At 43.6% G+C, this 13,398-nt stretch overlaps 1 protein-coding gene across 1 annotated transcript; it reads right to left on the bottom strand.

The window, feature by feature from the left end:
* Positions 1-931: 931 nt before the first annotated feature.
* LOC125706132 (tryptophan 5-hydroxylase 1-like) lies at positions 932-7,998 on the bottom strand. The gene is made up of 11 exons (XM_048972683.1): positions 7,215-7,998; positions 5,560-5,697; positions 5,168-5,351; positions 4,891-4,991; positions 4,347-4,414; positions 3,291-3,487; positions 2,511-2,646; positions 2,214-2,340; positions 2,031-2,126; positions 1,581-1,714; positions 932-1,340 (listed from the first exon to the last, which is right to left on the bottom strand). The coding sequence occupies exons 1-11, from the start codon at positions 7,302-7,304 to the stop codon at positions 1,166-1,168; spliced, it is 1,446 nt and encodes a 481-aa protein (XP_048828640.1). The 5' UTR covers positions 7,305-7,998; the 3' UTR covers positions 932-1,165.
* Between the last annotated feature and the right edge of the window lie 5,400 nt (positions 7,999-13,398).

Raw genomic sequence — 13,398 nt, 5'->3', positions numbered from 1 at the left:
TAATCTGCTTGTTTACAGTTGGTTTAATAAAAATAATTTGTACAATAATCTGATGATGTATGTTAGCAATCTTTAACAAAACTAGCAAACCTAAGTTTGTGCAACATTCTTGGTAGTTTTGGTGAGTTTTCCATGAGAGGTGAGAAGTCTTTTGCATCCCGGGATACATTGCTCTACAATGGAAACGTTTTGTTCTGAGATACACTATATGGACAAAAGTATTGGGACATACCTCTTAATCAGTTCAGGTGTTTCATTCAGACCCATTGCTGCAGGTGTACAAAGTCAAGCGCCTAGCCATGCAGTCAGGTTTACAAACATTTGTTAAAGAATGGGCTGTTCTGAAGAGCTCAATGAATTTAAGTGTGGTACTGTCATAGGATGCCGCCTTTGTAATTAGAATGTTTGTAAAATTTCTTCCCTGTTAGATATTCCACAGTCAACTGTAAGTGGTATTATTGCAAAGTGGAGGCATTTAGGAACAACAGAAACTCAGCCATGAAGTGCCAGACCATGTAAAGTAAGAGTGGGATTCCGCAGAGTGCATAATAGTCGTCAATGCTCTTTAGACTCAGACACAAAAACTATGCTGGATCTTCATGGAAGGGGCTTCCATGGGCTAGCAGCTGCATGCAAGCCTCACGTCATCAAATGCAATGGCAAACGTTGGATGAAGTGATGTAATGCAGAAAGTGCAGAGTGAGTGTTTTAGGTAGACTGTAGCAAACCTGCATCTCAGTGTGATACAGTGTCAGGGTGAGGTTTTTGGGTGGAGTAGCAGCTGCAAAGTTGCTTTTCCAAGAATCCCTTAAATATGGTGCCACAACCGAGCACATGAATCTCGACATTTATCTAGAATCAAATGGCCTCACCGTGTCAGGCCAGCAGCTGACAAGAACACATAAAAAAACACAAACACAAGTAACTCACCAACATGTAAACCAGCACGTTTATTACATTTAGCCCAGACACACTATAATTCACTGCATTTTATTACCACTGTTGTCCTACTCCTGTGCAAGGATGTCTACAGGGATAAAGGTATTTCCCAACCTTAGGTTCACTGGAAGCTTTGGACGTCCGTCCTGTGGCCTAATAAATTACACCTAAACACCAGACTGCTTACTGGCAGGCCTGGCGGTGAGCCATCGGCCTCAGAAGGAGCTTAGACACCCAGCTGCTTGTCGATTCTGCTGAGAGCATCTCCCACAACATCAAGCTCATGGGTCAGCTCCTCCAGCACCCTGTGGATGCTGGCCGTGTCCCTCAGCACGTCCACGCTCTGGGTGTAAGGGTTGTACCACACCGTGAAAGGCCTCTTGATGGTCTTGGCAAACTCCCTGTTAATTGGAAAAGGGTTATCGACATTAAGGAGACATGGGGCCAAGCCTACAAAAGGAGTTGGAAGATCAAAAACTCTTATAAAAGCAGATGTCTTGCTTGACTACATCATCACAGAGAGAGATGTGGAAATGCTGATCAGGACGGACCAGGACCTTGAATCGGCATAATTAGCATCTTAGCAGATTGATTCGACAATGCAAAAGCCACCTCAAAAGGTATTCTCAGGAAGTGCTTACCTCATCTTGGCCTTGGCTTCTTCAAAGCTCTCTGACACGAAGTAAACATCTTGAAAGGTGGTAATGTTGCATTCCTGCTTGCAGGTGATGTTGGGGTCAAAGGGCAGGATCCTGCAGTTCCCAGAGAGTGCGTGCTGCAGTGGAAGTTCACATCAGCTTTACTGAGAAAGGTGAAAAAGCTACTGGGCCAAATGTCTGCCCAGTAAGGTAGATCATATCCTCAAAATAAGGCCTTCTTAAGGTCTGACGTTTGTGGAATCCCTGTGCTACCTGTGTGGGGTTTGCACTGAATGCTGGGAAAATGTAAGGAACAAGGCAAACAAATATTAATAATATCCTGTTGTTAACAATTATTTGGTAATGCATTAGGTTACATATGTAATGGTGTAATTTGATACCAAGCCTCTGTGTGGCGTTCTTTGCTGTTTATGAAATGATAAAGCTCCGTACTCTCAGCTCGCTGGCGGAGGACAGCAGCCCAGCACCGTACGCCCTCAGCTGCCCATCCTGTTTGCACAGGCCAAACTCCACGGTGAAGAAGTAGCACTGAAACATAGTACAGGAGGCGACATTAGCGCCACACGGAGGTCAAGCGCACGTCTGCCTGATGGAGGTTGGGCGCAGGCTTCTCACTGTGGCCAGCTTCTGGATGGAGTCGTCAGAGACCCCTAAGGAGGCCAGGCCCATCTCCTGGGAGAACTGCGCGAAGCTCGGCTCCGCCAGCAATGGGACGTGACCCAGCAACTCATGACACGTGTCCCTAGAAGCGGCGATCATAGACATACACAAACACAGACATACAGGGCACACACACAGACAGGTAAGTCAGCCGTCGCTCCTGGCACTGTGTCCATTTCATCATCCCGGGAGGGGTGGGCCGGGTTCTTCTCAGTGGATGTGAGGGAGGGCGGATGAGTGCAGCAGACTCACGGCTCGGGGGTATAGAGGGGTGCCGAACCGTGCCGAATGTACTGGGTGCAGTGGAACACCCGGAAGGCGAGTCCGGCCAGGAAGTCCCTCGGAGACAGGTAGCCGGCTACTGGGCGGATGCTGAAGCCAGTGCGCTCTGGAAGGGAGGTAGGGCATAAGGTCAGAGCAGATCATGGCTAACACGCCCACACAGCCACACACTGAGACTACCAATGACTCACACACTGAGACTACCAAATAGCCATACACTGAGACTACCACATAGCCACACACTGAGACAGCCACACACCCACACACTGAGACTACCAATGACTCACACACTGAGACTACCACACACCCACACACTGAGACTACCACACAGCCACACACTGAGACTACCACACACCCACACACTGAGACAGCCACACACCCACACACTGAGACTACCACACAGCCACACACTGAGACAGCCACACACCCACACACTGAGACTACCACACACCCACACACTGAGACAGCCACACACCCACACACTGAGACTACCACACAGCCACACACTGAGACAGCCACACACCCACACACTGAGACTACCAATGACTCACACACTGAGACTACCACACAGCCACACACTGAGACTACCAATGACTCACACACTGAGACTACCACACAGCCACACACTGAGACTACCACACAGCCACACACTGAGACAGCCACACACCCACACACTGAGACTACCACACAGCCACACACTGTAGCTGTACCCCAGCCACACATTTCCTGGCTGTAGGGTCCCCGTCTCACCCTTGAGGAAGCGCGACACGTCGTCCAGCTGGGGGACGTTGTCCTCCCTGTAGCCGCAGTGCTCCTTCAGCAGCGGCAGGTTCGTCAGATACTCCCGGCAGGCATTGCTGGGGTACAGCTTGTTTAGCTCACGGAACACGACAGCCCATGTGCGTACCTCCTCCTCAGTGAACTCAACGCGAGGGATGGGGTCTCCACTGACATGGGACGAGAGTCACCAAGAGACAGTTGATGAGAATATTTCAGACAAAGCTGTGGCTAAGACACTGTGCCCAGAAACTTCTGTTTTCCCATTATGTTTCACAATACTGAGACGTATTAATGAACACAGTACTGTGCTTACTGTGAAAAAACAAGCTAATGAATTCATCGATTGCAAATATGGTGGGACCCCCAAATCCATTCTTAATAACTGTGGTTTCAGTTATTCATGAATTACTGCGACCCAAAAAAATTGGAGACTTCCAGAAATAAACAGTTCATAAGTTTCAAACTGCGCCAAGTGAATAGAGGCTGTAACATGGTGAAATCCGCCAGCCCAGTCACGCCCAGTACACGACTCGTCCTCCTTTGACCCCACACCCACACTTCCCTGCGGAACTCTCTTCCAGCTCTCTCACTGATCACATTCATTGCTACTTTATTGCAGTGTCTGTTGTAAAAATCTCTAAAAAGCATCAGTTTCATTGCACCATCATCCCTTGACATTATATTTTTTTCATTGCTTTGTCATCAGTTGAGAATTAAGCTAAAATGTCAAAATCCTGTTCATTCAAGAAAGAGTACAGTACTGTATAATGTACTTTATTATCACTGTAGTTGGTAATGCCTTAATGTGCATAATTTATCAGTTAAATTTTATGATATGTATGTGTACGAAAATCACATTATATATGGGGTCTATGGATGATTTGCTATTATCTGTGATTTCGGCCAACCGAAGTAGGACTTGGAACGTACCACCCGCAGATATAGGGGGACAACTGTAATCTGCTTTTAAGATTAATCCTAATTTCTCTCTGTCTGTGCTAGTGTTAGCATTAGTGAAGGACTTACTGTTTGTAGTTCATGGCCAGATCAGAAAACTCTTTCCTCCTCCGCCGATAGACATTATCCTTGAAGCCCTATGGATAGGGATGATGTGGGCACTGATGTTTACACAGTGATCACATATCAGTTCTGACACATTACAGTCCTCTCAGCTCCTTAAATTTGTTTTTATTGCTTTTATTCAAAGTGGCATAGATTTCAAAGAACAGGTTAGCCAGTCCCACGGAGCAGTTTGGGTTAAGGGCCTTGCTCAGGGGCCCAAGAGTGAAATCATACTGGCAAATTTGGGATGTGAACCACAGACACGGCATCCTAACCATCGGAGCCAAACATCATGCCCAAAGCAACAACAGAATTCTTGATACACCATCAGTCATTTGACCATCACACATGAGTGCCGAATGTTAAGTACATGTCTCTACGTAAAGTGCTCCAACATATGAACACTGATGGAAAAGTAGCTTTACTGTTAAGGCAGGGGTGTTTTTCAAGGTTCACCACAGGGCAAAGCAAAGTGTGTGTGTGTGTGTGTGTATATGCGAGCACCCACCGGGTGGTCTGCGTCTAGATCCGATCCGTACATCAGCACACGGTTGGCACACTTGTCCAAGTCTGAGATCTTCTTGGGGAACCAGGGGATGTTATCCATCGCTGAAACACAAGTCAGTTTCCACATCCTTTCATCACCAGGTCAAATTTGTTTGCAATCAGGTTACGCCGTTCATCTTGTTTTGCGGTAATCTCGTAACATCAGCGTGCATTATCACTCGTGGACGCTAATTCATGACTGAGTCATTTCCTGTTTGTAGACTGTAGCAGGCCCATACCTTCTTCCAGTTGGCAGGAATTGTTCGCCGTGCCCACGATGCCTGAATTCAAGTACCTCTGTAGCAGCTGGGTGAAATCATCGAGCTGCTCGTAGTTGCTGCTGCAGTCCAAAAAGATCTCAACCTCTGAGCGCTGTCTGTTCAGTTTCCGGGACTTGATGTGTACTAAATTAATGTGCTTTTCCTACCAATCAGATAGAGGAATTGTACAGGAATTTAGTGACGGTACAGTCTTGTGGTACTTATATGTAATTTTTATCCTACTTGATAGAAAGTCATACCAGACTATGTAACTATGAATAACATCTACACAACTGCAAGATACACTTCAGTTTGCACATATTCCCACTGTGAACGTTATTATTGACAAAACTGCTAGATTTTTTTTTAACCTGGAAAAGCTTCAATGCCTTAAAGAGTCCACCAATGTCGTTCTTCAGGGACAGCACCACTGTGATGCAAGCCTGGTCTGGTACCGTCTGTTTTACATCGATCTTCTCCTCTATCTTAATGAAGGTGGATTTGCTCATCTGTTGGAAGGAAAAAAGAAGACATCTAAAAGGAAAATATAATTAATCATGAAGAGAAATCGGTCAGTGTCACAGACCAAATACAGTCATAAGCAGAGTGAGATGCTTTGATCTGATTCAATTGTCACGAGTTGGTGTTCGCATGAGAAAACTGAATATCTTATTATATTTGCTAAGTTTAAGTCCAAATACTCTATTTAAGAACATTAAACAGCTGACAGGTTCATATTAAATTGACAGCGCGCAACGATGCAACTAGTAAAAAAAAATCTAATTAAAAGGTTCATAAGAAATGTTAGATTATAATGCATATTCAAATACAGATTAAGCGAATAATAGTATGCATACAATAGTTTTTTGGCAACACTGCTTATTGAACCCCAGAACGGTTCTTGTTATATGCTGTCTATCGCTCTCTCATTTACCGATAATGCACCAACCATGTTTGGTCCCACGAGCAACGAAGGGACCCGCCACGGAGTGAGGCTCCGCTGTCCCCGGCCGACCGCCTGCAGGATCCCGGACAGCATGAGGCGCCTAAAGCCGGACTCTGTGTGCTGTAACTTCTCTTTTTCACGTAATGTATGGCTGCCTTATCGAAACGTCTTAATGTAATCCTCAAGGAGATTGCAATAAGATCCCTACAACATTAAACTAAGAGGACTACAGTCACCTGTAGGCAGCGTGCAATTTGCTGAAAGGTGAGTCGGTCTGGTATCGGTGCCCGGAGAAGCGGCAGGTGAAGGAGAGAACCTGCAGCCGGAGATCGTGGTTTTGCGATGCGCATAGTTTAAACGCACTGTTCCTCGTTCCAAACCCGCAGTCAAAATGGGTTAAATGGGCTTCGGACCGGGCTAAACTACGACGAAAATCCATGCATCTGCTTTTTTTGCTATTCCATCAGTGTACGACCTGTGTCAAATTGCACGTCACTAAATTGAGAAATGACCGTGCTCACCCGTATTCCCAAAATATGGGCGTGTAATAAAAAGCGAACTGAACTGAAGAAGCCTTTCGGATGAGAGGTGAAACGTTTTGAAGAAACTGAAAAAGAAGTCCAGTTGCCTTCGATTCAAGCCCGTAAGATTATCATGTCCTGGACGACTGAGAGCCTACACAGACACATGCATTGCATTATACAATTATAATAATTATAATTATACTCTGCAGCCCTAACCTTCTTAACGCTTGACGCACCCGACCCTCCAGGATTAGCTGCTTTACTGTGAGTCTAATCTGCAAGTCAAGTGAGGACGTCGCACCTGTGAAGGCAGCAAACGTATAGATAAATACGTATAAAACGTGTCGATACTATATAGCAAAACAACAGCTGTTCACAAATACTTGTTTTAAACAAACGTTTATCCTGACTTCATGTAGTACATTTCATTACCCTGTGGCTGGCATATTTTATCAGCACATTAATAAATGTACACAAATTAAGCAATCGTGCATAATAACATCCTCATGTATTCCTATATTACTTATTACTATACATAAGGTATATATGTACTTACCTCATTGTTGGGTTGTTTTTCCTCATAACTAGTGTTCATCGAGTCAAAAGACCTTCCTCGGCGTGGAGCTGGAGTCTTGCTTGGAGTCATGTCAGTTTACTTTTAATATTTATGCTTAGGTGCAGATTGATGAGTGAGTACCACAATAATGCCTATTTATGAAGGGGGCGTGTATGTGCGTTTATGCATATATGAATTAATGTGTGTAAGTATGGAGGCGTATCAGTTTAAATGACCACATGGAAAATTGTGGGGGGCTTTAATTGTGTGCAAACAATTAGTCTGTTTCACATGATATTTAAAACGTATTAGATGCCCTGCGTATCATCACCTTTGTCACAAGTGCAAATAAAAAATAAGAGAGGTGGCTAGCGTCACCGGTGATTTAGTGCTGTGCATTCTTTTAAATAATAAACGATTTTTAAATCATCCGAAATAATTATTGATAAAGTAACTTCCCCGTAAACAGAGACGTTTGTGTGGGTTTCGCGTGTGATATTTAAAATATATTAGATCGATAAAATACCTTATATCCTGTTCAAAATTGTAGAACATAAGATAACATTAGCTAAAATCACGATATGATATGATTGTATAACATAATCTTATCTTATCCTATATGAAATGTTAATGTAGTATACATTAAAATAAGGTTAAAATAGGATTGTAACATACGACTGGATAAGATTAAGATAGGATAGGTTAAGATAAGATTGTAGAACATAAGACAACAAAGGATAAGAAACATAAACATCGAATAGGTTAAGATCAGGTTAAGATAACATAAGATTTTATCTAATTTGTTCAGGGGAAAATTATTCAGACGACATTTTTATTCCTATTTCCTATTGTTGTATTTCTTCTAAATAAATATGAATTATTTATGAATTTTATTTCTCTGTGTGTTTAAAACATTGTGAACATTGGCAAAAAATATGATGATTATTACAAAATAACAATTAGTTAAACTGGATGGATGGTAGATGCAGAGATTTGCAATGGACACTTGCTATTGAATTACAGGCTTGAGCTAATAGAGAGTGGGGCAATTTAAATGCTGCAAGCATAATGGGGGACATTTTTTGTGTTAAACCCAGATTGCATGACCATTCTGCTGCTAATACATGCAGGCCTTTAAGCTTAAAGGTTTTTTTTTTCAAAATTGTTCACTGGTGAATATATTAAACATTTAACTTTAGAATAGATTAACAATTATGAAACAGATTGTGTACAAATAAATGCGTAGGACATTTTTTTTCAAACACCTTACACAAATGAACTACACTTTGAAAACTTGTGAAACCGATAAAGTATATTTTTCCTTGTTCTCTGCGCATGCAACCCAACTGGAAGGGGCCAGAGATGGTGTTCAGAGGCTGCAGTTGTATACTACATGAGACAGAAGTCATTTCCCCTAATTAGTCAACTTAAAACATATTCTCCTTCATCTACCCCCTTACACTACAATCCTTCCATTTCAATTTAGTTGATTTCTAGCATGAATGGTGTGTGAGTGTGCCCTGCGATGGGCTGGCCCCCCATCCTGGGTTGTTCCCTGCCTCGTGCCCATTGCTTCCGGGATAGGCTCCGGACCCCCCGCGACCAAGTAGGATAAGCGGTTTGGAAAATGGATGGATGGATGATTTCTAGCATGGCTTACTCCCACAGTAATGAAGCGTGCATATATGACAAATCACAACATTCTACTGCCTGAGCATGCCTGTGAGGTTAACCTGAATGTCGCTAGCAAGTTAATCCGCAAATACTGTGGCACAGCAATGCTGTTTGCTAATTGTTCTGTTTTTCTGTCCTGAATGACATTCAGTGAGCGAAATTTAGCGTATTTTACTATATTCTTAACGTTAAGGCAATTTGCACCGAGCAGCAAAGCAGCTTCATTCCTTGGTTTGCTGGCCATTGGGCAGCAATGTTCACAATGAGCAAGTTGAGCCCAACAGGGTGTGGCAGGGTGATTTGTTTGGGAATGGGGAATCTGGCCAAGTGTAAGTATGCCCTAAGTTTAACTTTAAATAGGACCAAGAAGTTATGGTTTAGCCTTAGACATCCAGGGTCCTGGGTTTGAATCCCTTCCCTGCGGAGGGTGTGCTGACTCTGCATGATCTATCATGCGTGAGAGAGGCTCTCATGCCTCATGGCTTACCTATACTTGTTTGCTGTTTAGTATTGAACTTAATTTCATTTGGATTTAAGTCGCATTAGACTTTCTCTTAATGGCACTTAATTACTTTTTTTTGTATTTTATGAGTGCGCATAGGATCCGTTTGGAATAAAGATTCTTATCCTGAATAACGTTCGAGTCAGTTCATCTTATACCGTGCATATCCCCCTTATTTCATTGTGCGAATGGCCCCCACCTCACTGTGCCGTGGGTTAATTTGGAACAGGGGGGTTCACCAGGGAAAGGTACCGGACACTTCTTTTGTTCGGTTCCGCCAACAAAGCTTCTAATTAGCCTCAGGGAGCAGCTTTGCTGTTGTGGAACCAGAGACTTGCTTGGCATAGGGTTGAAGGGGGCGGAGCTGCAATTGCGTGTCAAGGGTCGTCTAAGACACTCTAGCCATTGTGTCAAGCAGCTGTAGAAGGCTGCGTGGTGAACCTTTAAGGAAAGCTCTCTGATTTGTATCGATTTCACATGTTAAGCCCTTTCGGTTATTCAGCCACATGTCTGTTCGGAAAGCAGCAGTGACTCCTGGTTGTCATCTCCATGTTGAAGAATTTGGTAACACTTGACAGTGCACAAATAATGAAATATTTATGCAGTTAATACTTGTGTCATTAACTACAAGCTAAGCCTTACTTGCATACTGATCTCATGTTAATTCATCTTTAATGAATCATGACACATATTTCATCCCATTACTATATTTGTTACTATATCTGTTAATTCTGCAAACATTTGTGAACTACTGAAGTAACTATGAAGGAACAAGTAATGAATAACGAAAGTGAAATACTGACCTAGTTCATTATTAATGAATTATGACGCATCTTTTAACTTGAGTAGCAATAATATTTGTTCGTAATTTGTAGTTCAGTAATAACTGGATTAAGTATTTGTGCCCCTTCAAGTAAAGTGTTACCAAGAATTTAATGTCCCAAAGAGGAGATCTGTGGTGTGTCTGGGGGTCGAGGCAGGGGTACATACTTTGGCTTCATGCTTAACGCAGAAAGAGAGGAAACTGCTGGACGTTGATGTGGAGAGAAAACCACTCATCCCAAATTCACCAACGTGCGTGTTAATGCAGTGGGGGACAAGGCGTATTAAGGATCTGATAAAGAACAAGGTTACGCTTTGCTTCAGGAGAGACTTAGTCCATCTTGAAATGCTGTCATGCAAGGCCTGAACAATGTTAGTCGGGATATTGGTCCTTCATGTAGAAAAGCCTCTGGTTGCTTGTGTGACTTTGGAGCTGGAAATACACTTTGCACACTGCTTCATTTGTGAAAGTTTCTCACTACGAAATATTCCACGGTCAACTGTTAGTGGTATTATAATAAAGTGGAAGCAATTGGGAACAACAGCAATTCAGCCACGAAGTGGTAGGCCAATCACGGAGTGGGGACAACGCATGCTGAAGCGCGCAGTATGAAGAAGTCGGCAACTGTGAATTTGGTTCCTTGTGATGTGATTCGAATTTATTTTCTGTTTAATCTCACAACACACAAGTGTAAGGTGGGGTACATGTTTTAAAGGGACACACACACACATACTGTACAGCTGTGGACACAAGTCATGCATTACGGTTCCCATACAGACTTAGCTCTGGCACTGCAAACATCCCTGCAGGCCTCACTGTCATATTTAGGTCGCCTGGGAGTAGAAATGGGGGCAGTGTGTGGTTCAGCTGGTCATGGCTTCTCACATCCTGTGTGTCTGCAGAGCGCTACTTTGGGGGCTGTGACAACAGGTCCTGCCGCTGAGGACAGAGTACGGACTTAAAGGCTGAAACAGCATTAACATTAGCATCCCAGTGGCCAAGTAATGGATTAAGGTCTTTCCCTGCAATAGGAGGCAAAGAGGAGCCTGAATGCTCTATACATCCCAGAATATTCACCCAGGTGTGCACAACCAGATCTCCTTCCGCATTCACTTGTGCTGCATGTTCCTGTCACCAAACCAGGCAGCCGTGTCATTAATCTTTGGTCTGGTTGAGGACTCATTCTTCCATCCAGACATGCAAATGGGGATGATGTGTGGCTCAGTGGGTTGGGAATCCATGCTTATGGTCAAAAGGTTGTTGGTTCAACACCCAGGGTGAGTAGACCAGGCAAGACTCTTGACTCTTAACCCCAAATTGCTCTGGGGGTGCTGCGCTCTGACCCCCCCCCCCCTCCTCCCCCCAAACTTGCTCTCACTTACTACTTACAAACGAGATATGTTCCGAACAGCCGTTTGTAACTTTAAAGTTTTATAAGTCGTTATTCAATATCATTTTAAGGGTATATGCAGGTACAAAGAACTAGGATGCTGGGAGTACGCACGCTACGCTGCTGCGCAGCGGGAGTAGCGGACAGAAGTCGTACTAGGCGGAATTGGCACACAGAAAAAAAATGATGATGTGGACAGGAAACGGGAGCCCAAGGAACACAAATTAGACTTGCAGTCCTCTTCGTTCGTATGTCTGAAAGTTTGTAAGTTATAAGTTTGTAAGTAGAGGAGCTTCTATACAGTTCTGGAAAAAATTAAGAGACTACTCTATTTTTAAAAAAATTGTCCTGCAGAAGACTGCACTGCGTTGCAGGCTGCTTCCAGGCTCAAAGTTTCTAAGACAGCAGTACACAAGAACATGGTAAAGCAGGAGACACTGGCATTAACCAAAAACCAGCCAAGCAGAGGGCAGAAGCAACTTTCTAATGCCAGAGATGACCTTCAACTTATCCAGCAGAGCCTCAAAAATTGGAGGATGACCTGCAATGACCTTCAAAAAGAATGCAAAACATTAAGTGGTTTGAAGTGGACCAACCTGGTATCACCTGCTTACAGTATTTGCAGGGCTGCACTTTGCTCCATACCTGTATACCTATTCCTTATCCTACACTCATCCACCGCGATATATCTTAGATCATTTCTAGGCAGGTTTTTGTACAATTCATAGAAGGATTGGGAGGAATATTGTACTTCCCCTGGGTTTGTGACTGCTGGAGCTGTGCTGTGTTAACAGTAGCCGGCTGCTAGTTTTGTGCCCGCAGACCACTACCATTGACAGTGAAGGTGCAGGTTTAGATTCTATGCTTTTCAGAAAGAATAATATCTTTAGTGGACACCCAGATGCAAAATACAGTCGCATGTGATAGAATCAATTAGCTCATGCTTAGAATGGCTTGTGTTTCCAGTGACTTTGGAGTTATATCGCCACCCTGTGGAACACCAGGAGCAGTGCATGTGTGTATAAGCACCTGCATCATTTTTATACACCCCAGAGAGACACAGAGAAACTCTGCCTCACAAAAACCAGAACAAATGCAAACTGCAGAACCAAACAAAAACTGGGAACCAGAACCGTTTTTTTAAGGAGGCAGGAAAACCGCTACAGCCCATTTAATCATATATCAGTTTATTTTAAAAAGGTTCAGAAAGCTTCCGTTAGCTTAGTACCGGAAATTAACATGTAAAGAATAGCTCGGGCCTCTACCAATCAGTGTATAAGGCGGACGGTGTGTTGTTCATCAGATTGGGACTTCTCTGTGATCAGTAGGTCACCAGTTCAAATCCCTGTGCTGGAAGACTGATGCCATTGTCAGGCCCCTAAGCAAGGCCCTTAACCCCCAGCTCCAGGGGCACTGCACACTGACTAACCCTGTGTTGTGATCCCCAAGCTTGCTCTGACCTGCATGTGTCTGGCAGAGAGCAAGTCGAGGGAAAAACAAAGAATTTCCCCATGGGGACCAAATAAAAGTATCACTATTCCATATTTTTAAGCATTATTTTACATCTGACAGCATAGGAAGGCATCTGAAATTAACTTAATAATTTAAATACAAAGGTCTGTTTCTTGGGGAGGTGAATGAACAAAGTTAAATTAAATATTGGAGAGAGGGGGCAAGTCCCACCCATGCCTCCCGGTTGCTAAGCCCCTGGCTGTTGTCCATTACAGATATTGCACAATTATTACTGCAATATTAAACTGAAAATCTATCGGATAATAAAGGAACTGAATTATTA

This window comes from Brienomyrus brachyistius, chromosome 13 (assembly GCF_023856365.1).
Source record: "Brienomyrus brachyistius isolate T26 chromosome 13, BBRACH_0.4, whole genome shotgun sequence".
In the NCBI taxonomy this organism is placed as follows: Eukaryota; Metazoa; Chordata; class Actinopteri; order Osteoglossiformes; family Mormyridae; genus Brienomyrus; species Brienomyrus brachyistius.
Note: the sequence above shows the minus strand (reverse complement) of the source record. Positions and strands in the feature narration are given on the sequence as shown.

Excerpts from the sequence above, each read along its gene's own strand:
- LOC125706132 (XM_048972683.1), bottom strand. The coding sequence starts at position 7,304 with ATGACTCCAAGCAAGACTCCAGCTCCACGCCGAGGAAGGTCTTTTGAC. Across the intron at positions 4,415-4,890 it reads ATCTAGACGCAGACCACCCG|GGCTTCAAGGATAATGTCTA; the intron begins GTGGGTGCTCGC and ends CCCTATCCATAG. Across the intron at positions 1,341-1,580 it reads GAAGCCAAGGCCAAGATGAG|GGAGTTTGCCAAGACCATCA; the intron begins GTAAGCACTTCC and ends TCCAATTAACAG.